The sequence below is a fragment of the Mustela putorius genome, unplaced genomic scaffold (assembly GCF_011764305.1).
Source record: "Mustela putorius furo isolate JIRA1106 unplaced genomic scaffold, ASM1176430v1.1 tig00000738_pilon_pilon_pilon, whole genome shotgun sequence".
NCBI lineage: Eukaryota > Metazoa > Chordata > Mammalia > Carnivora > Mustelidae > Mustela > Mustela putorius.
In genome coordinates, this window is record NW_025421463.1 from 4,589,397 (window position 1) to 4,609,333 (window position 19,937).

A 19,937-nucleotide genomic window follows, 5' to 3' on the forward strand; every position below is an offset into this window, starting at 1 on the left:
GATCTACCGCAGAGAGAAATGGACACTTCTCGTTGTCTGGAAAAAAGAAAAGGGGAGGACTTCAGACCCTTAGTCAACTGCATGTTCCCACTCCCTTAGGAGCTGTCTCTTGGATAGGGATCCAGGATTGCCCATGTCAGCTCTTGACTTGAGCTCTGTTCTCACCTTTTGCCTAATTCATGCTGGTCAAGGGCTACACTTGGGTAGTCATCTTTGGGGGCATACCAAGAACATCTGCATGGTCTCCTCTCAAGTCCAGAATCAACATCCTAAAATTAAGAGTTATCGTGTCATTCTAAGAGTTTGGGGACAGTTTTTATAAGTCATGTATTGGAATGTCTGGGAGTAGCTGTCTGGGAATGCAGCTAGACTTTTTATATTAATTCCTGTAAAAATAATTCCCCTCTTTGATATAATGTGGAGTTACCCTGGAGCATAATCTTGACATAAAATGATACCATCCCATAAAAAATTCCAGAGTAAAAAAAAAATAAGTGAATTGGGAATTGCTTTCTCTTTATTACACATGTCACTAATCCTCTCTACATGTATTTTTATACATAAGTAATTGAAGTCACTCAGAAGATGTCTTTTTGGCTGTGTATTATCAGAGAATATTAGGTTGTCCACATATGATTTAGGTGAATATGGTCAAATTGGTTGCCGAGGACCTGAATATAAGATCTAAGATCTAAAATGGATTCTAAATGGTCCCAGAACAAAAGTGGGGGGGGGGAGACGTAAGGAAATCAATCAAGAGCTTATTTTTTGAGTTCCAGTCCAAGACGGTGACTTAGGAAGGCCCTGAACTCACCTCCTCTAGGAACACAGGAAATCTACACCTATTTATAGAGCAATTCCTCCTGAAGAACTGAGGGCTGACTGAACACTTCTGCCCCGCAAAGTATAGAAAGATCATACTGAGAAAGGCAGGACAGACGGACACACAGTGACAAAGGGAACCCCCATCCCCAGCACTGAGAACCGCAGTGGGGAGGGCTCGTACAGAGGGACTAGGAGCAGTTGCATCTGCCTGCAGTGGGCTGGGGCACAGAAAAAAAAAGCCATGGTTTAAAAGAGAAACTGGGATTCAGCCCTAGCACTGTGCCAGGTCCTGGGGAGCTGCTGGAACTCCCTGGTGGGGGGGTGGGGTAAGGGTTGTTGGGGAGGGCCATGGTTTACACTCTCCCTCCATCTTGAGACAGGAGCTGGGATCTGGTTACCACAGCTGGCCTGTGCCCTTAGTGGGCCCAGGACACCCAGAGGCACAGAAAAAAAGAGTCATGGTTTTAAAACAGCAACTAGAGGGCTGTTTGGCTGGCATAGTCAGTAGACCACGGGGTTGCGAGTTCAAGCCCCATGTTGGACATGGTGCCTACTTAAAAAAATTTATATATATATATACATACATAGATGTATATATATATATATAACAAACAAAAAGCCCAGCAACTAGAATAGAAAAGATCCAGCCCAAGAACCCTACCAACTGGTGGGGGAGCTGCTGGAAGTCTCTCTGGGTCAGAGGGGCTGGCAAGTACTATGGTTTACATTCTCCTCCACCTTGACAGTGTGAATGGAAGCAGGGTCTCCCACACCATCCCCAGGCATCCAACCAAGGTAGCCCCAGTGCAGGGCACACCGGGACACCCCTGGTCAGTGCTCACTGTAGCTCCAATCATCTTGCCAAGGTGACAAAGGTGCAAAGCACCCTGGAACACTGCAAACCTGCACCACTTCAGCTCCAGAGGACTCGCCTGGGCACTGCTGGGGCACAGTGCCCCAGGACACCCTGGCCCATGCCTGCCTCTACCCCAGCCTCCCTGCTAGGGTGCTCTTGCATGGAGTGTCCTGGGACACTCCAGCTTGCACCCACTTCAGCTGCAGCTGTCCTGCCAGTGTGTCCACAGTGCAGAGAGCCCCAGAACAGCATCAGCCTGTGCCTACTTTAGCTGCAGCTGTCCTGCCAAGTATGCCACCTGAGCCAAGAGCCCTGGGACTACCTGGGCCCACACCTATTTCAGCTCTGGTCATCCCACCAGGGAAGCTTCAGCACAGAGTGCCCTGGGACCTCCCACCCACACCAGCCACAGCTCTAGGCAGCCAGCCAGTCTCCAGGCTCTTAAAGTCTACATAGAGGATGACCATACACAAGATCATTCCATTAAGTTTCGGAGACAGGTGCTCCACCTGACTCATAAAAACAAACACAGAAAGTCCAGCAAAATGAGGAGACAGGAATACGCTCCAAAGGAAAGAACAGGACAAACCTCAGAAAAAGAACTAAATGAAATGGAGATAAACAATCAACCTGATAAAGAGTTCAAAGTAAAGGTCATAAAGATGCTCAGGAGACTGGAGAGAAGTGTTAGAGCTTAGTGAGAACTTAGTGAAGAGATAGAAAACACAAAAAGGAATGATTCAGAGCCGAAGAACACTAACTATAATGAAAAAAACAAAAAAACAAAAAAACCCAAAAAACCACGCCAGAGGGAATTAGCAGATCAGAAGATGCAGAACAGATCAGCAACTTGGAAGACAGGATGATGGAAAGCACCCAAGCTGAAGAACAAAAAGAATAAAGAATGAAAAAAGATGAGAATAGGTTAAGGGATGTCTTAGGCAGCACAGGGTCCCAGAAGGAGAAGGGTGAAAGAAAGGGGCAGAAAACTTAATTGAAGAAATGACCTGGGGTAGGAAACAGACATTCAGCTTCAGGATGCACAGGGAGTTCCAAACAAAATGAACCGAAGGAGGTCCACATCACGACACATAATTATAATGCCAAAGATGAAAGATAAAAATGCTGATTCCTCACCTAGAACTATGAAATTAAAAGTTCTGAGAGTAGGCATGAAAATCTGCATTAAATAACAATCTCCATGTGACCTTATGCTTCCTAAAGTTTTAAAGAGCTACTTGATATTAGACTTATAGATGTGCATAACCCCTAAAAATTTCTTCATGACCTTTAGATTCCCTCCCTCTCATCTCTCTTCACCCTGGACTTGGTTCCAGGTAACCACTAAAATCTGCTTTGGTCAGTGTGGGTGAGCTTGCATTTTCCAGGATTTATCTAAATAGAACCATACAGTATGTATGTACTCTTGCTATGGTCTGATTTCTTTCAGGTGACAAAATCATCTTTTTAAAAAAATTATACATAGGGGCACCTGGGTAGCTCAGTTGGTTAAGCCTCTGCCTTTGGCCCCGGGTCATAATCTCAGGGTCCTGGGATGGAGCCCCACATCCAGCTCTCTGCTCAGCAGGGAGCCTGCTTCCCCCTCTCCACCTGCTGCTGCTCTGCCTACTTGTGATCTCTCTCTCTCTCTCTGTCAAATAAATAAATAAAATCTTTAAAAAATTATACATATATTTTATTTTTTTTAAAGATTTGACAGAGATCACGAGTAGGCAGAGAAGCAGGCAGAAAGAGAGGAAGCAGGCTCCCTGCTGAGCAGAGAGCCCGATGTGGGGCTCCATCCCAGGATCCTGAGATGATGACCTGAGCTGAAGGCAGAGGCTTTAACCCACTGAGACACCCAGGCGCCCCAATACATATATTTTAAAGATTTTAGTTATTTATCTGAGAGAGGGAGAGAGCATGGGTTGGGGGGGAGGGGCAAAGGGTGAGCAGACGCCCCACTGAGCAGGGAGCCCACTGTGAGGCTCTATTCCAGGACCTTGGGATCTTGACCTGAGCAGCAGGCAGACATTTAACCCACTGAGCCACCCAGGTGCTCAGGCAGCATAATTGTCTTGAGATTTACCCACGCTGTAGTGCTGGTCAATATTCTTCCACTTTTACCACTGAGTTATATGGCCTTATGTTTACATGTTAGTCCATTCACCTGTCTATGGACATTGTGATGGACTGTTTCCAATTTGGGGCTATTATAAATAAAGCTGCTATGAATATTCCCGGAAGAAAAAAAAATACCTCGTTTTTTTCAGTATGACCTTTTGCCAAGCTGACTTTTATAAGGTGTGTTGCATCAGTTAGCAACTTGATGTAAAATGATAAAATAGCAGAAAAGCTGTCAATTACAAGTTAAATTTTAGTTAGAATGCTATTTAACTTTGTTATCTTCTGTATCAGGAGATCTTCTGATTTATACTCTGGTCTCCCCTGTTAAAAAAAAAGAAAAAAACAAAAGAAAGAAAAGACGTGGATTTTATTGGGAGAGGGTTTATACACTGTAACTTTATTATTTGTGCACTCATAAAATGACAAAATCCGTTGGCCTTCTGATAACGTTCCTCGCCCTCTCCCTGCTGTTTCAAGTCTTGGGTTGGGGGCAAGGCTCACCTAGAAGTCATGATCAGCGGGTTTCTGGTTCAGCCTGTGGGACGCACAGGTGGGAAGTGGGGGATAGGAGGGGAAGGGTAGAAGGGAGAGGAGGGGTGAGGAGGGGAGGGGGAAGAACAGAGAGAAGGGGTAGGGTTGGGGGGAAGGGAGGGGTAAAGAGGAGAAAGGGGTGGGGCAGATGGAAGGGAGGGGTTAAAGGGAGAGGAGGGGTGGGGCGAGGGGGGAAGGGAAAAAAAAAAAAAAAACAAAAAAAAAAAAACAAACAACAGGGGTAGAAGGGAGAGGACTGGAGGAGGAGTGGAGGAAGGAGGGGGAGGGGAGGAGTGGAGGGAGGAGGGGGAGGGGAGGAGGGTGTGGGGAGGTGGGGAGGTGCGGAGGCCGGGAAAGGGGTTCGGGAGGGATCGCAGGGTACGGGAGGGATGGGGGAGCAGGGAGGGGAGGATGACCTCGAGGGAGGGCGGGTGTCTCCTTCCTCTCCCCTTCGCACCCCGCGCCGTCCGTGCGTCGCCCCCCGCCAGCGGGCAGGCCTTGGCTGGCGCCGCTTCCGAGCTGACCGGAGCTCCGGGAGGTGAGGGGCGCCGGCCGGGGCTCCGCCGCCGTCGCGGGTCTGTCGGATTTCGGGCCCCGGATCCCGCTCTCCTGCGCTTCCAGCCCCGGTGCGGCCAGTTCCTCGCCTCCTTGCGCGTCTCCCGTGCGGCCTGCGGAGCGACTTCCGTCTTCCCGACGGGCTCCCGCGGGCTCCCGCTGCCCCTCGGACTTCGGGGGCTCCGTGTGACCGCGGCTCTCGGCTCCCGGACGGTCTCCGAGCCGGAGCTGCTAGCGCGGGGCCGCATCCTCGGTCGGACTGCCGACGTGCGGCGACAGAGGGTGACACACTAGCACCGTCCAGGGAGGTCGCGTGAGCTGGAGAGAGGCGGCGGCCTGCGGCCTGAGGCGGGCGAGGCGCCGTCGGTGCGGAGGCGGCGGGAGCGCGGGGGCGCGCGGGCGCGCGGGCGTCACGGGGGAGGCGGAGGGCGAGGGGAGCGCGCGAGCGGGAGCGCGCGCGATGAGGGGCTGTTTTCCTGGAAAATGGAGGGGCGCCCAGGGCGCCCATTGTGAGGAGGGGAAGGTCCTGAAACGGTGAACAGAGTGGAGGTGGTTTGGGTTGCGCTGTGGGAGTCAGCCCGCCGCCCACAAAAGCATCGGACCCTGGAGCGGGGACCCCGGCCGCCCTCTCCGGCTGCGCGGCCCAAGGCAGGGGGCTGCCGCTGTGCGGCTCGGACGGAGTCCCCCACAGCCTGTTCACCGCCGGCGCTCGGAGCCCGTGAGGGCGCGGCCGCCCCGGGGCAGCTGGCTCCGCGCGGCGCGGCGGCGTGACACGCTCTGAGGCCGGCGCTGCCGATGTGCGGCGATGGCCGGCCGGTTCCCCGTACGCGTCTCTTCGCCCCCAGTAGCCCTGCTCTTTCAGCCACTTGTGACACAGTTTCCTGGTAACTCTCACCCGGGTATATCGTTTTTTAAAAAAAAACAGGTGACTCAGTTGGTTAAGCCACTGCCTTCCGCGGAGGTCATGGTCCGGGAGTTGTAGGATCGAGTCCCGGCTCCGGGCTCCGGGCGCTGCGGGGAGTCTGCGTCTCCCTCTGACCCCCCCCCGCCCCTCACTTCATGCTTTCTCTTTCTCTCTCTCAAATGAATAAATAAAATCTTAGAAAAAAAAAAGATTAAAAAAATAGGTACTTCAAAGTACACGTGACATCTCAGACTAGTCTGATTATGGCACAGACCGGGAGATTACAAACTTCTGTTATTGGGTGATGCCGATTTAGCATTTTATTAATTCTTATTTTAATTATTTCCATACTGGTGCTCCTTTCAGCGGCACATATACCAAACTGGAATGGTACAGAGAAGACTGGCATGGGCCCTGCACAAGGACAACATGCAAATTCAGGAAGCATTTTCTTTTTTTAAGATCTTATTTATTTATTTGACAGACAGAGATCACAAGTAGGCAGAGAGAGAGGAGGAAGCAGGCTCCTGAGCAGAGAGACCGATGCGGGGCTTGATCCAGCACCTTGGGATCATGACCTGAGCTGAAGGCAGAGGCTTTAACCCACTGAGCCACCCAGGCGCTCCCAGGAAGCATTTAATTACTTAAATACTCAGTCTGCCTTTAGTTCTTGTCTTTCCCTTGCTCGTATGCTAATATAATTATTTTTCTAGTAAAAAAATTTTTTAATGTGCAGTCAAATGGACAATTTACCATTTTAAACATCTTTAAAGTGTACGGTTCAGTGACTTTCCGTGTATTCTGTCTTCAGAACTTTGTCATCTTCCCTTACCAGACTGTCCCCATTAGACTCCCCACGCCTCCCCTCCCCCAAGACGCTGGCAACCATGATTCTACTTGCTGTGTCTATGAATTTGACTACTCTAGGTACTGCATATAAGCGGAATTAGTATTAGTCCTTTTTTTTTTCTTAAGATTTTATGTTTTTAACATAATTTCTACACTCAGTGTGGGGCTCGAACTCATAACCCTGACATCAAGAGTCCCATGCTTCACAGACTGAGCCAGCCAGAGGCCCCAATATTGTTTTTTTTAATCTGGCTTGTTTCACATAGCACAGTGTTTTAAAGGTTCATCCATGCTGGAGCATGTATGTTACATTTTTTAAAAGTTGAATAGCATTCCATTGTACGTATATATCACATTTGGTTTATCCATTCATCCACTGATGGACATTTCGTCGTTGCCATCATTTGGCTGTTGTGAATAATGCTGCTGTGAATGTGGGTATATAAATATTGTTTCAGTCCCTGCTTTCAGTTCTTTTGAGTACTTACTTGGAAGTGGAATTGCTGGATCAAATGGTACCTCTGTTTAATTTTTGGAGGAACCACCATATTCTATTTTTGTCAAGAGCATACTTTTTCAGGCTGCTGCAGGTGGGCTGTATGCCTGTTGTATTTCATGCAGTGTCAAGTACAATTTATTCTGCATCGTGATCCCTATTTTTTTTTTTTTTTTTTAAAGATTTTATTTATTTATTTGACAGAGAGATCACAAGTAGGCAGAGGGGCAGGCAGAGAGAGAGAGAGGAGGAAGGTCTCGGTCCCAGGACCCTGGGATCATGACCTGAGCTGAAGGCCGAGGCTTTAACCCACTGAGCCACTCAGGCGCCCCTCGTGATCCCTATTGTAAAGCAGAATCGTTCACACATAATGTAAAGTCCAGTGCCCAGAGTATAATTAGCGCAGGGGTTGGCTATAGGTTATTCGAGATTTTTTATTTTTATTTATTTTAATTACATCCATCGTGGGGCTCAAACTCAGGATTCCGAGATCAAGAGTTGCATGCTCTACGGACGGAGCCAGCCAGGCCTTTTTAGAGACTTTAATCTGTGTAACATGTAGATGGCAAAGCCAAATACTGAGCAATGAAATCCTGAATAACATTTTCAAGATGACTGTTTTTAAAAACATTTTTGATGTATCACCACAGGCTTCCCAGTCTCAACGTCCCTAGGAAAAGAAAGACAGCATTTAGTGACAAGTATCCAGAACCACTAGGTTTTGCAAACTGGTGGAACTCTGGATCAATATTCACATAGTGCCACAAATTCTTATGTCCAAAGTAAGCTCCATTCAGTATAATTCTCGATTTTACAGTTAAATACCCTGAATGATGTGCCTTGAAATTAGTGTGTGGGGAGATGCTGATCCCCTCTGTCCTTGGGATGGCCAGGTAGATGGAACTTGGAGCAGCCAGAGATCCCATACTTGTCACTTTGCCACCAGAAGTCCTGGACTCCCTGAAATATGGCCAAGGAAGGGCACTACCATGTGGTCACCCACTCTGGCAGCAGCAGCTGCTGACCTTGCTGTTGCTCATCAAGGGACCTGAGGTGTTTCAGGGACCTGAGGTGCTGCTAGCCATGGGCCTCATGGGGATTGAAGACTGGGCTCGGGCTCTTGGCAGGTGTAGCTCCAGACAACCTGGCTTTCTGCTTCACATACATGAAATACTTCTGACTTTTGTGGTCAAAGCTAGGGCCAGGGTGACTGTTCTAAAAACGCATGTTTACATTCTGTGAATTAACAGCTTCATCATCTTGAAATATTTGATGTGATTTCACTTTGATCAAAAATCCACATTATAGGGGCGCCTGGGTGGCTCAGTGGGTTAAAGCCTCTGCCTTCGGCTCAGGTCATGATCCCAGGGTCATGGGATCGAGCCCCGCATCGGGCTCTCTGCTCAGCGGGTAGCCTGCTTCCTCATCTCTCTCTGCCTGCTTCTCTGCCTACTTGTGATCTCTGTCTGTCAAATAAATAAATAAAATCTTTAAAAAAAAATCCACATTATAAGAAGTTTTACATTTGTCAGTGAAAGGAGTTAGGTTCTTTAAATTTAATTTCAAGGGACACCAGGGTGGCTCAGTTGGTTTAGCAACAGCTTTCAGCTCAGGTCATGATCCCAGGGTCCTGGGACTGAGTCTCACATCGGGCTCCTTGCTCAGCCAGGAGCCTGCTTCTCTTTCTTCCTCTACTTGCTACTCTGCTGCTTGTGCAAATAAATAAAATAAAATAAAATAAATTTATTTGCATAATAAATAATTTCTGTCAAATAAATAAATAAAAATGGGAAAAAACCACCAAAAGAAAAATAAATTTAAATTCAATAGTAAATTAGGGAGATTTAATCTAAATACCATAAGATGCCCTTTAAGAGTATACAATTTGAGGATTTTTCATAGGTTCATAGTTTTGTTTTTTTTTTAAAGATTTTATTTATTTATTTGTCAGAGAGATAGAGAGTACAGGCAGGCAGAGTGGCAGGTAGAGGCAGAGGGAGAAGCAGGCTCCCTGCGGAGCAAGAAGCCCTATGTGGGACTCGATCCCAGGACCCTGAGATCATGACCTGAGCCAAAGGCAGCCGCTTAACCAACTGAGCCACCCAGGCATCCCCATAGGTTCATAGTTTTGCATCACCTTCTATCCAGAACATTTTCATCACCTAAAAGAGAAACTCTGGGGGTGCCTGGGTTGCTCAGTGAGTTAGAGCCTCTCCCTTTGGCTCAGGTCATGATCCCGGGGTCCTGGGATCTGGCCCCGCATGTGGCTCTCTGTTTGGCGGGGAGCCTGCTTCCCCTTCCTCTCTCTCTGCCAGCCTCTGCCTACTTGTGATCTCCTATCTCCATAGATTTGCCTATTCTGGACATTTTATATAAATGGGCTAATATGTGCCTTTTGAGTCTGGCTTCTTTCACTTAGGACAGTTTTCAAGATGTGTCTGTGTTGTAGCAGGTGTCAGTGCTCCATTCCTTTATATGGCTAAATAATTTTTCAGCGTATGGACATATTGCATCCTGTTTATCCATCATCAGTTCAATAATAATTTTTAAATGATTTCAAATTTTTTGTCACCTATTCGTAGAAATAAATTTTTTAATTTTTTAAAAATATTTTATTTATTTGACAGACAGAGATCACAAGTAGGCAGAGAGGCAGGCAAAGAGAGAGGGGGAGGCAGGCTCCCCGCTGAACAGAGAGCCCAATGCAGGGCTCGATTTCAGGACACTGAGACCAAGACCTGAGCCAAAGGCAGAGGCCTTAACCCACTGTGCCACCCCGGCGCCCCTAGAAATAGATTTCTTATAGAGGGCAATTATCAAGAATCTGAAGATATTATCACTAAAAAGTCTGGATCAGTAATTGTGTATTAAAAAGTCATGTTCTCACAAGTGGGCTAAATCTATTGACATTCTAAAAATGATTTCTTGGAAGTGTTACACAAATTTAAATTTTTTTTGTAAAACTAGTACATATGATTTTTCTTACCACAATTACATAAAGACCATGGAATGAATTTTTTTTCTCTAAGTCATACATATATATTCCTAAGTCCCCTCAAGTTTATTCCATTGTGCCATACAAAAAATACCTTTTTATGTATGCCATGATGTGAAAAATGTTGGAAGGCACAACTTAGAGAAAGCCGCAGATTTTATTTAAAGATTTTTAATATGGGGGCGCCTGGGTGGTTCTGTTGGTTAAGTGTTTGCCTTCAGTTCGGGTCATGTTCTCCGGGTCCTGGGATGGAGCCCCTGTGTCCAGCTCCATGCTCAGCGGAGAACCTGATTCTCCCTCTCCTTCTGCCCCTCCCTCTGCTTGTGATCTCTCTCTCAAATAAATAAAATCCTTAAAAAAAGATTTTAATTTTATTATTTCTAAGATATTTTAAGTAATCTTAATACCCAGTGTGGGGCTCAAACTTACAACCCTGAGATCAAGTCACATCCTCTACCAAGTAAGCCAACCAGGTGTCCCAGAAAGCCTGATTTTAACGATAGTTCAAAGAAGAAATGGCCACACTCATGGCTGTTTCTATGGCTCACTAAGAAAGTTCATAAATTTACAATTTTTCAGATTGATCTGACTTCCCTATAAAATTCATCCTTCGTAAAATGTTCATGACCAAAGTTCACAGTCTTGAGTAGTACACGGGCTGACTGGGGACCTGTGGGTCAGTTTTGTGGAGTTAACCATTTCCCCCAGCTGCTTTTTTTTTTTGAGAGAAAGAGAACATGAGTGGGGGCAAGGGCAGAGGGAGGAGAGGGACAAGCAGACTCCCCACTCAGCCAGGAGCCTAACATGGGGCTCGATCCCAGGACTCTGAGATCATGAACTGAGTCGAAGTCAGACCCTTAACTGATTGAGCCATCCAGGTGCACTTCCCCCTAGCTTTCTTGAGGTGTAATAAAACTGTAAGATATTTATAGTGTACATCACGATGATTTAAGTATACATTGTGAAAGCGTGTTCCATCTATCTAATTAACACATCTATCACCTCACATATTTATCTCCCCCCTCCCTTTTTTTGGTGAGAACATTTAAGTTCTACTCTCTTAGAAAATTTCTGTTCCACAAGAGTATTATCAACTCTAGTCACCATGTTATACATTAGACCTTTGAGCCAGTTTTTTAATGGACCAGATCTAATTCATTCATTTTTTCCCCTCTGAAAGATCATCTTAAGTTTTTGTTTTTAGAGATTTTATTTATTTATTTGAGAGAGAGCGCAAGCACAAGCAAGGGGAGAGCCAGACTCTCTGCTTGCAGGGAGCCTGATGTGGGGACTTGACCCCAGGACCCCAGGATCATGACCTTAGCCGAAGGCAGGTGCTTAACTGACTAAGCCACCCAGGCGCCCAAGATCATAAGTTGAATCATGATTTAAAAAAAAAAGATTTATTTATTTATTTGACAGAGAGGGAACACAAGCAGGGGGAGGGGGAGAGGGAGCAGCAGACTTCCCGCCGAACAGGGAGCCTGATGTGGGGCTTGATCATGGGATCATGACCTGAGCCGAAGGCAGACACCCAACGGCTGAGTCACCCAGGCACCCCAAATCATGATTTATGACAGCAGTTGATAAATACTTTGTACAAAATATGTATGTATTTTTAAAAATATTTCATTTATTTATTTGATAGAGGGAGAAACAGATTCCCCACTGAGCAGAAAGCCTGATACAGAGCTCGATTCCAGGACCTTGAGATCATGACCTGAGCCAAAGGCAGATGCTTAACTAACTGAGCCACCCAGGTGCCCCTAAAATATATATTTTTAAAGATTTATTTATTGAAGTAATCTCTACCCCCAACATGGGGCTCGAATTCACAACCCTGAGACCAAGGGTCACATGCTCTTCCAGCTAAGCCGGGCAGGCGCCCCTCATTTGTAAAACAAAATGATCTCATATTTTAGGCTATAAAGTCTAGATTTGAAAATAACATACACACATCACACACTTTTCTACAGTTTTATAGTTTATTTTTAAAATGATAGTAATACATGCTTTTCCCTTGTTGGGGAATGACATACCTATTTTCATTGGGTAGAGCCTTAAAAAGTAACAGCGTTTTGTCCAAACTGAACTTACGTAATTGCACAAAAGTCATACAAAGTATTAGTAAATGCTAACGAAGACAGCAGTTCTCTCAGCTTCTCGGGAAGCATATCCCAAGAGGCCTTGATTTCAGTGGGGATCTGAGCAGTCCTGATGCTCACCCCAAACTCCTCAGTAACACACAGGTAGAGGTGAGGAGAGCAGGCAGGAGGACCCTCGTACTATGTGACAATGGGCTTCTGCTCTAACTAAACATTAGCATTTAATGATGTATCACCTTCTCATTATATTAGGAACACTTCAGCTTGAAGGGTTTATATTTTCCCAGGATTAAAATTTAACCCTATCAGCTTAAGTTTTAGGCCTCAGATTCCACCTCGGGAAACTAAAATTTTAAAAAAATTGACCATACCATAAAAGATCTCTTGCAAGCAGGGTCCTTTATGCTGTCCCCATCCTGGGCCCTCACTTAGTTTCTAAGACACACTCATACACAAACGAGTTCTACTATCATTGCTCAGATGCCAGCTGAGGGACGGCAGACAAGGTCTAACTCAAATCCCACTTTTGTTTTCTTCTAGCAGTTACTGGAAAACACAGTGTTACAAAGGACTCTGAGGTCACAGCTGGCGTGGCAGGGCAGTCCTTGTGCTGTACTTGTGATCTCTGGCACAGACACAGGAGAAAAGGCAACACTCCTGCATCAGATCTACAGTCTTTCTGTTATTAAGAAAGCTAAAGACGATGTTGTGTCAGCTTTGAAAAAGATAACACAGCCCAACTTTTCTATTTTAATGAGTTACAGTGTCTTCATCTGGGATTTTCTTATTTCATGGATCCTAATCTCAAATTAAGAGATAATGTCTATGGTAGGAGTTTTCTGACCTTACAAAGATTAGTGAAAAAATAAGGGTGTTTTCAAAGAAGACCCAGAGAGAACCGCCAGTCACTATGAGAAGTACCTTCCCAGCTTAGATACTATGGCCATGGGAAGAGGAGGGTTTCTACTCCAGCAATTGCTACTTCTGTGTTTCAAATAAAAAAGTCTTGTTTCCCAATTATGAGGAAAAAACACAAATTTCTGAGATAAACACACAAAAGTAAATGGCAGAGGCTATGAAGATACACTTCCTTCATTTAGATGGCACCATTCATGACCCAACCATCTCTCTTCAACTGAGGGAGAAAAATCCCAGTGTACCATTAGAAGGACTTCTGAAGATTAAGATTTCCATTAGGAGAGCCTGGTGCGTATGTGAAGTATTATACTTAGACATGGAGGAAATGCAGGGCTTGTCTGTGGCATGGCTAAGAATGAATGAGATTTCTGCATTGTGCATCGCATCTGCTTAAAAAACCCTCATGTCAGGAAGCCCTGAAACACCGTGTCATCAATTTCTTGATGGTTCTAGTAGTCTCATTTAATATTTAGCTACTGGGACTCAAAGGACAATGTACTTGGCTCGGGGATTAAAAGTCCCCACAAGAATTCTGCCATAGCCATTCTAAGCAGGACTGACAGTATTTGCAGAACTTGACTAGAAGCGGAAGCAGTCTGTTTGTTTCATGTCCAGGGGTGCTGCTATACATAAAAGCCACATAGACTTTGGGCTAGAAAGCTGAAGACCACAGAAAATGATTTATAGGAAGGAAAGGAAATTCCTTATTCCAGGATTGGAAATGAACTGAGGAAACTCAATACAAAGGAAAGGGTTGTTGGGGTCACAGAAAGCCCAGAGGGTGAGAAGATAGACTTGCGGATCTATTTTCAGTCCCTTCTTTTAGAAAGTAGCACACGAGTTGGAGGGAGGTGGGGAGGACCCTGGGGAGGCCCAGGGACAAGACTCCAGGTGTGTGGCCATCCACTCCCACAGCTGCTGAGCAAAGTCAGAACACGGCCGTTTGAGTGTTAATCCCCTAACCTGTTTCTTCCTTAAAATCCCTTGGATTCAAGCTCTAACCATCAGCATGTTTTGTACGTCTTGGGCCCATATCCAGGTTTAAAGGAGGTGAACACACTAGTTCTATGACAGAAGCTTCTCCATAAACCGTCTGGAATAATCTAGACTCGTTCGCTCTGCGAAGTGAATTCCTGTATGAACGCAGCCGGTGCTGTGTTGAGGGAAATAGGACTCCCGACTCCCGCCCTTCCAGTGCTAGTGTCGGAGAGACAAAAGGATCATAGCATGTTTGCAGGTACCGGGTGAGTTCCATATATCGCGCTAGACACACTCTAGAATGATAATGGGCATCTCTCTGAAACCTGGGTGCTATTCCTCTGACTTCAACAGGTAAGAGAGGATCTGCCCTTGGCCAGGGCAGCAGCTTCAAGGGTGTGCTATGAGGGTCAGTGCACTAAGAATCTATAAAGCAAGCATGGAAAGGAATCTCCTTCGGATTGAGAACAGACAGACAAGAGGTGTAGCTCTGAAGCAGATACATACACGCTTTTCCTTCTCTTCCATTCCTTCCATCATCAAGATCTAAACACTTTCCAGGTCATAGGCAACCTAACATCAAGAAAAACTCAAAACTGGTTTGTTAGTTAGTGTTGCTAGAATCTAGATTGGAGCTGAACGGTGGGATTGCAGGACCCCGGTGCCCCCAAGGGCTCATATGACTCTGGAAGAGACGGAGAGCAGTTATGGAAGATATGTACCGGCCACCCACAATCCCTGACAGGTGGCTTTTAGTACAGGTAGAGACACTGGTGGTTAGCTCAAAATAAAAGCATCATCAACAGCTTACAATATTAGGTAGATCTCAGATGTAGAAAGGGAAAGAGCTGGAGAGAAGGAGAAAATTTTATGTTTAATTGTGTTAACTGGAATGCACGGACACATGTAACCACGATCTTGTACATTTAAAAATTAAGCCTGCCTTGGTCATTAATTGTACAGAGTTAATGTCACTAAAGTTGTAGTAACATACCGTTCAGAAATTCAGTTTTCCAGATTTCTAGCTACTTAAAACAAGTAAGGATCACATACACAGTTTCATATATTCATACAATTGCCACACTCGTAAATGGAACACTGGAGAAACACACACGCAGAGATGCTTGGCCGGCACGCGTGCACAGGTGCGGACGTACACCCCCTCTAAGCCCGAGATGCACGTGGGCTGCAACGAGGGTCAGGAGCCCCTTCTGCATATCTGTTCGATGTCATTCATCTGTTTGGGGCAATCTGCAGAAAGGATGAGAGGTGAATCCTGAGTTACCACTACATCATCTTCAATTCGCACACCAAGACCACGGAACTTCTCTGGGGCGTCTCTGTCATCCTCTGGAATATAAATGCCTGAAAAGCAGAAGAAAGAATGTGGCGGAAACTGGTTGATTTGGGACAGGCAAGTTAACCTCTCTGTGCTACAACTGATCTGTCAAACTGGGGATCTACCTAGAACTGTGGATATTAAATGAGATAGTACATCCGTGTAAGAGGATGTAAGAGTGTGGCACATGATGGTCAGTTAATGTTGGCTGTCATTGCTAGAACTATAACTGTAGGTGTTCTGTATACCAGACTACAGGCTCTACCATGATTCTGTCATTGTCTAGTGGCTTAAACAGGCCACTAACAGTTACTTATGAGTGTGTCAACACATGCTGGGAACCAGTAGATTATGTAAATGCATTCTTTCTCTGCCTGATCATCCCCTGGGAAAAGGGAACTACTAAAATAGGGATATAAAGTATTTTAAAATCTATTGAAAAAAAAAAAACCCACTTCACTTGAACAACAAGCTGTAGAAATATTCAAGGAAGACATAAATATGACTGATGCACACGATGTAGAGTAAGAGCGAAACAGGAAGACTTCAAGGAACACTTGGAAAATTCTAAGAGCCCAAGGTACCCTTTCTTATCACGAAGTCAGACAAGAACACGTCTTTTCATATTTAAGAAACTGGAAACTTCTTCCATTATACTCACAGATGCTGCCTTGTGATAAAAAGAAAAAGATCAGCGAAGGAATATGTAGCCAAAGCCTAAGGAAGCGCCAATGCACCAACCAGATTGGAACGCATAGTACGTAAGGCCACAGACAGCAGTGTAGGACTGGGTAGTGTAAAGTGGTGTCCCAGCTATAATTTCTATAATTTAAAGAGGAAAACACTTGAAATCTACAGCCGAAATCCATTTTCTTGACCAAAACAGAGTATTTAAAAATTCCTCTTGTATCAACAATCCTTACACTTCACTGTGACCACCACTTCTCCGCAGAATTCTGCCCACTCCCTGGATCATCAAGCTGGGGAGTCACTAGATCACCAGCTTTCCCTGAAGCTCAGGAAAAAGGACTCAGATCCTCAGGAGAGCAATGTGGGCAGTTCTGCAGAGGGGAACACGGTTAAGTCTGAGTAGCTTTCTGCACAGAAGCACCTGGAACCTCAGAGGCGTGAGCAGCCCGCCGCTGCAGAGGAGACTAGTATAAATTAGCCCTGGCAAAGGCAGGGTTTAAAAAAAGATTTATTTCTTAATATCTACTTACAGAAAGTATTCCCCATCTGATGTTTATTGGAGAAGTCAAATTAAACAAATTGTGTGATGTTAAATAAGAAAGCTCAAGAAAAAAGTTTAAAATCCAGTTCCCATCTCCATTGAAGGGATCCATTTACCCTTCTATCTCATACTATTCGGTGTCCCAAGGGCTCAGAGGCTGCTAGCACCCGGCCTTACCTGGCTCCACTGTGATCACCATACCGGGCTGGAGAGGGAGGGAACGGGGCATGTCTGGAGTGTCATGGACATCCATCCCGAGGTAATGGCCGACATGATGAGGGCAGTATTTTCGAGCAGCCTGGAAAAGGTAATCAGCACAGTGATATTAGAGCAATGACCCCTTGAGGGGAAAGCTGGGCATGTTTCAGTCAGTGAGTTATGTGTTAACACTTCCCCCGTGGTTCTGCCATTTTGGTTTCACCCACCCTCGGGTAATGCTCAAGAGACCTGACAAACTTCTACCTCTTGAATACAGTTCTGCTGATGGCCTTCAAACTAATTCACGTTTCCTTTCCCCTTATTTCATATATGACATACATGCGGACGTGGGTAACCCCAGTAATGCTACAGCAAATGAAAACCTCTTTTGTTGGGGGAGGGAGGATGATTCTATTAGAATGGTTCTCTTTTCAGTGTTTACAAGTCCCTCTCAGAAAACCGGCTCTGGAGACCCTGAGTATCTCACGGAAACTTGTGGAGTAGGCACAGAACAGCAAATTAACACAGTAATTATAACGCATTTACTGGGCTGGATATTCCTATCTGTTAATTAGGTTTGTTGGCTTCAACGGGAGGAATTTATAGTCTTTCCTACTGATAAAAGAAACCCTGGCAGCCTAAACTTGGAGATGAGATGCCATAATGGTCTGTTTGGCGTGGCCACCTGGCAACTTAATTTAAAGCTAAGGTTTTCCAATTTTACTGAACATCATTACATGTTGGATGCAGATGAAATTCACTAGGGATGTGGCCCCTGGGGATACTGTTCATCTCACCGATGTCACTGAAGCAACAGACACCCTCCCCCACGACGTCTATCTTTTCAAAATCGCCACAAAGGGATTAAGAGTTAACCTCTTCTGCTTTTTGTGTCCATTCCCACCCTGTTGGCATCAGACTTCATTTTTTGTTTTCTGCACGTTGAGCTACTTACACAGATGCAATGAACTAGAATGTACTGCCATCTTCTGGGAGAAGTAAGTACTGACTCCTTTTGTTTAATTCATGTTCACTCTAAATCCCTCTTAAAGATGCAGACTCAAAAAGACCACTTCTACATCTAATTAGCTTTCCATAGGATAAAACCCCAGCAGTACATCAGGTGTTTTTGAGGGCCGGGATCAAAAGAAGGGAAGTACCTTGAGGGCATTATTTCCCTTAATGTTCTTCACGATCCCCAACTCCTTAAGCTTCTGTGCGATCAGCGTCAGCATCAAGCTGTAGATGTTCTCCAAGCTTGTCCCAGGGGAGCAGAGGGTCAGACAGTCTCTCTGTATCTCTAGCACAGCTTCGTAGAGTTCTGCCTGAGGTGCTGTGAACCTGCGGACAGGAAAACCAAATAACACATTTGGGATAATCTGATATTGCTGCAAGTTTGCTTCCAAATTTGATTAGAAAAACTCCAAGGCACTGATGAAGGGGCATTGTTGATTACTTAATCGGCACCTGTGTATCAATACTGACAGGACCTTAATTGTGCCCTCGCCACTCATCAGGAAGAGCAATAACTCTTCAGGCTGGGGCAGCAACAGCCTCTTTTTTCAAATGATCAGCAGATAAACCGGCGCTGAGACTAGCAGATGCTCCCACGCAGCCACGAGTGCGGTCAGAGGACCAGACCAGGCTCACCCTTGGCCCTTTTCGTTTTTTTTTTTCCACCATAAACAAACAGACAAACAACAAACCATAACAAAGGGATCCACTTTGTGTAGGTAAAGCAGATGTCATGAGATAAACTAGTAGATACTTTGGCTACTAGTAACTTGTAGTTTCTAGGTGTCCTTAGCATAATAATTTCTTTAGCAGTCATGGGAAAAAATGAGAAAATATCAAGCTAGCATGGTATTTGATACGGATTTTCTACAGTTGATGGCAGGGTAAACTGGTATAGCCAATTAAATGAAAGGCCTTAATAAAGATACTCATAAAATTTGAGCTTTTAATTCTGCTCTTAAGATTTCATCCTAAGAAAATATTTGAAATTCAAAAAAGCTGAATATATAAAAACATTCCGTTTTTAAAATAATTATAACAGACACACTCTAAATTCCCTTAAGAATGGTTAAATAGAACAATATAATTGAATAATGAATAATCCATCTCCAGGTTCAGCCATTAGCAACCCTCTTATATTTGTGTCATCTCTGAGTGTACCCATACTCCAACCCACCACAGTATTACTAAAGAGTCTTTTGTAAATTTTATATACACTTAAGTACACAAATCTGATCTGTACAACTCTGATAAATGGATGTACTGATCCCAATAAAGCTGGGAACGCTGAGCCCTAAATTCTGTTGAGTCTTTGCCAGCAGAAGCAGCCCTTCTACCCGCGGCTAAGGAAATTCACTCTGTTTTGACTGAAAACCTACAGGAATCTCCCATGGGGTAGTTGCCTTAGCAGATGGTTCTAGACCTATAATCAGATTCTACCCTCAGCAGGCCCTAAAAGGTTATGTATAAAGTGTGACCCACTAGGAAGTGCACTATAATCCAAACACACAAAAAAACCGATGTGCGGTAAAAAAACCAAAAACAACTGATGTGATTTTTCCTATTTACATAGACAAAAATCTAGGAATATGTGTGGGAATGTATGTGGACAGTGCAGCATAATGATGGGAGGAACATAAAGTTGGATAAGGCTGAATGTATTGATAACCGGTCCATTAAGCAGAGATTCTGGATTTATTGTCACAGCTCAATGGTCAGAAAGGCTCTACCAATCTGGTTGGTTGGCTGCAATACACACCACATGGTAGCCTACACTAAATGAAATCAACTGCCAGAACTGCCCCGCTGTCCTAGAGAAGGAATCCCCACATCTGCAACATCAATTTTTGCTCCAGTTTCCAGCCTGCTGGCCTGCCGGCCTGCCTTACAAAATGCAGACATGCCAGCTCCAGCTGCATGAGCCAACTCCTTAAAAATCAATCAACCACCCTATCTATACTTACACACACATACATAATACAACCTAGGGATTCTGTTTCTCTGGAGAACTCTGAT

General features: G+C 45.1%; 2 protein-coding genes and 1 non-coding gene across 6 annotated transcripts in view; 1 reads left to right on the plus strand and 2 right to left on the minus strand.

Moving 5' to 3' along the window:
- Window positions 1–4,184: 4,184 nt before the first annotated feature.
- LOC101687965 (translation initiation factor IF-2-like) lies at window positions 4,185–5,285 on the minus strand. Its single transcript, XM_004771267.3, has 2 exons — window positions 4,756–5,285; window positions 4,185–4,343 (listed from the first exon to the last, which is right to left on the minus strand). Exons 1-2 carry the CDS (start codon window positions 5,140–5,142, stop codon window positions 4,323–4,325), a joined length of 408 nt encoding a protein of 135 aa, XP_004771324.1. The 5' UTR covers window positions 5,143–5,285; the 3' UTR covers window positions 4,185–4,322.
- Window positions 5,286–6,151: 866 nt separating this feature from the next.
- LOC123393111 lies at window positions 6,152–6,257 on the plus strand. The gene has a single exon (XR_006607842.1). It is a non-coding gene; the product is annotated as a U6 spliceosomal RNA (small nuclear RNA).
- A 5,852-nt stretch (window positions 6,258–12,109) lies between these two features.
- Window positions 12,110–19,937, minus strand: part of XPNPEP3 (X-prolyl aminopeptidase 3) — a 76,500-nt gene continuing 68,672 nt past the window's right edge. For all 4 annotated transcript variants that reach the window (XM_004771269.3, XM_045083797.1, XM_045083798.1 and 1 more), the window contains exons 8-10: window positions 18,068–18,248; window positions 16,887–17,007; window positions 12,110–15,504 (exon numbers count right to left, since the gene is read on the minus strand). In XM_004771269.3, the coding sequence (XP_004771326.1) occupies window positions 15,338–15,504; window positions 16,887–17,007; window positions 18,068–18,248 (469 nt within the window). In that variant the 3' untranslated portion in view covers window positions 12,110–15,337. The remainder of the gene's footprint in view (window positions 15,505–16,886; window positions 17,008–18,067; window positions 18,249–19,937) is intronic.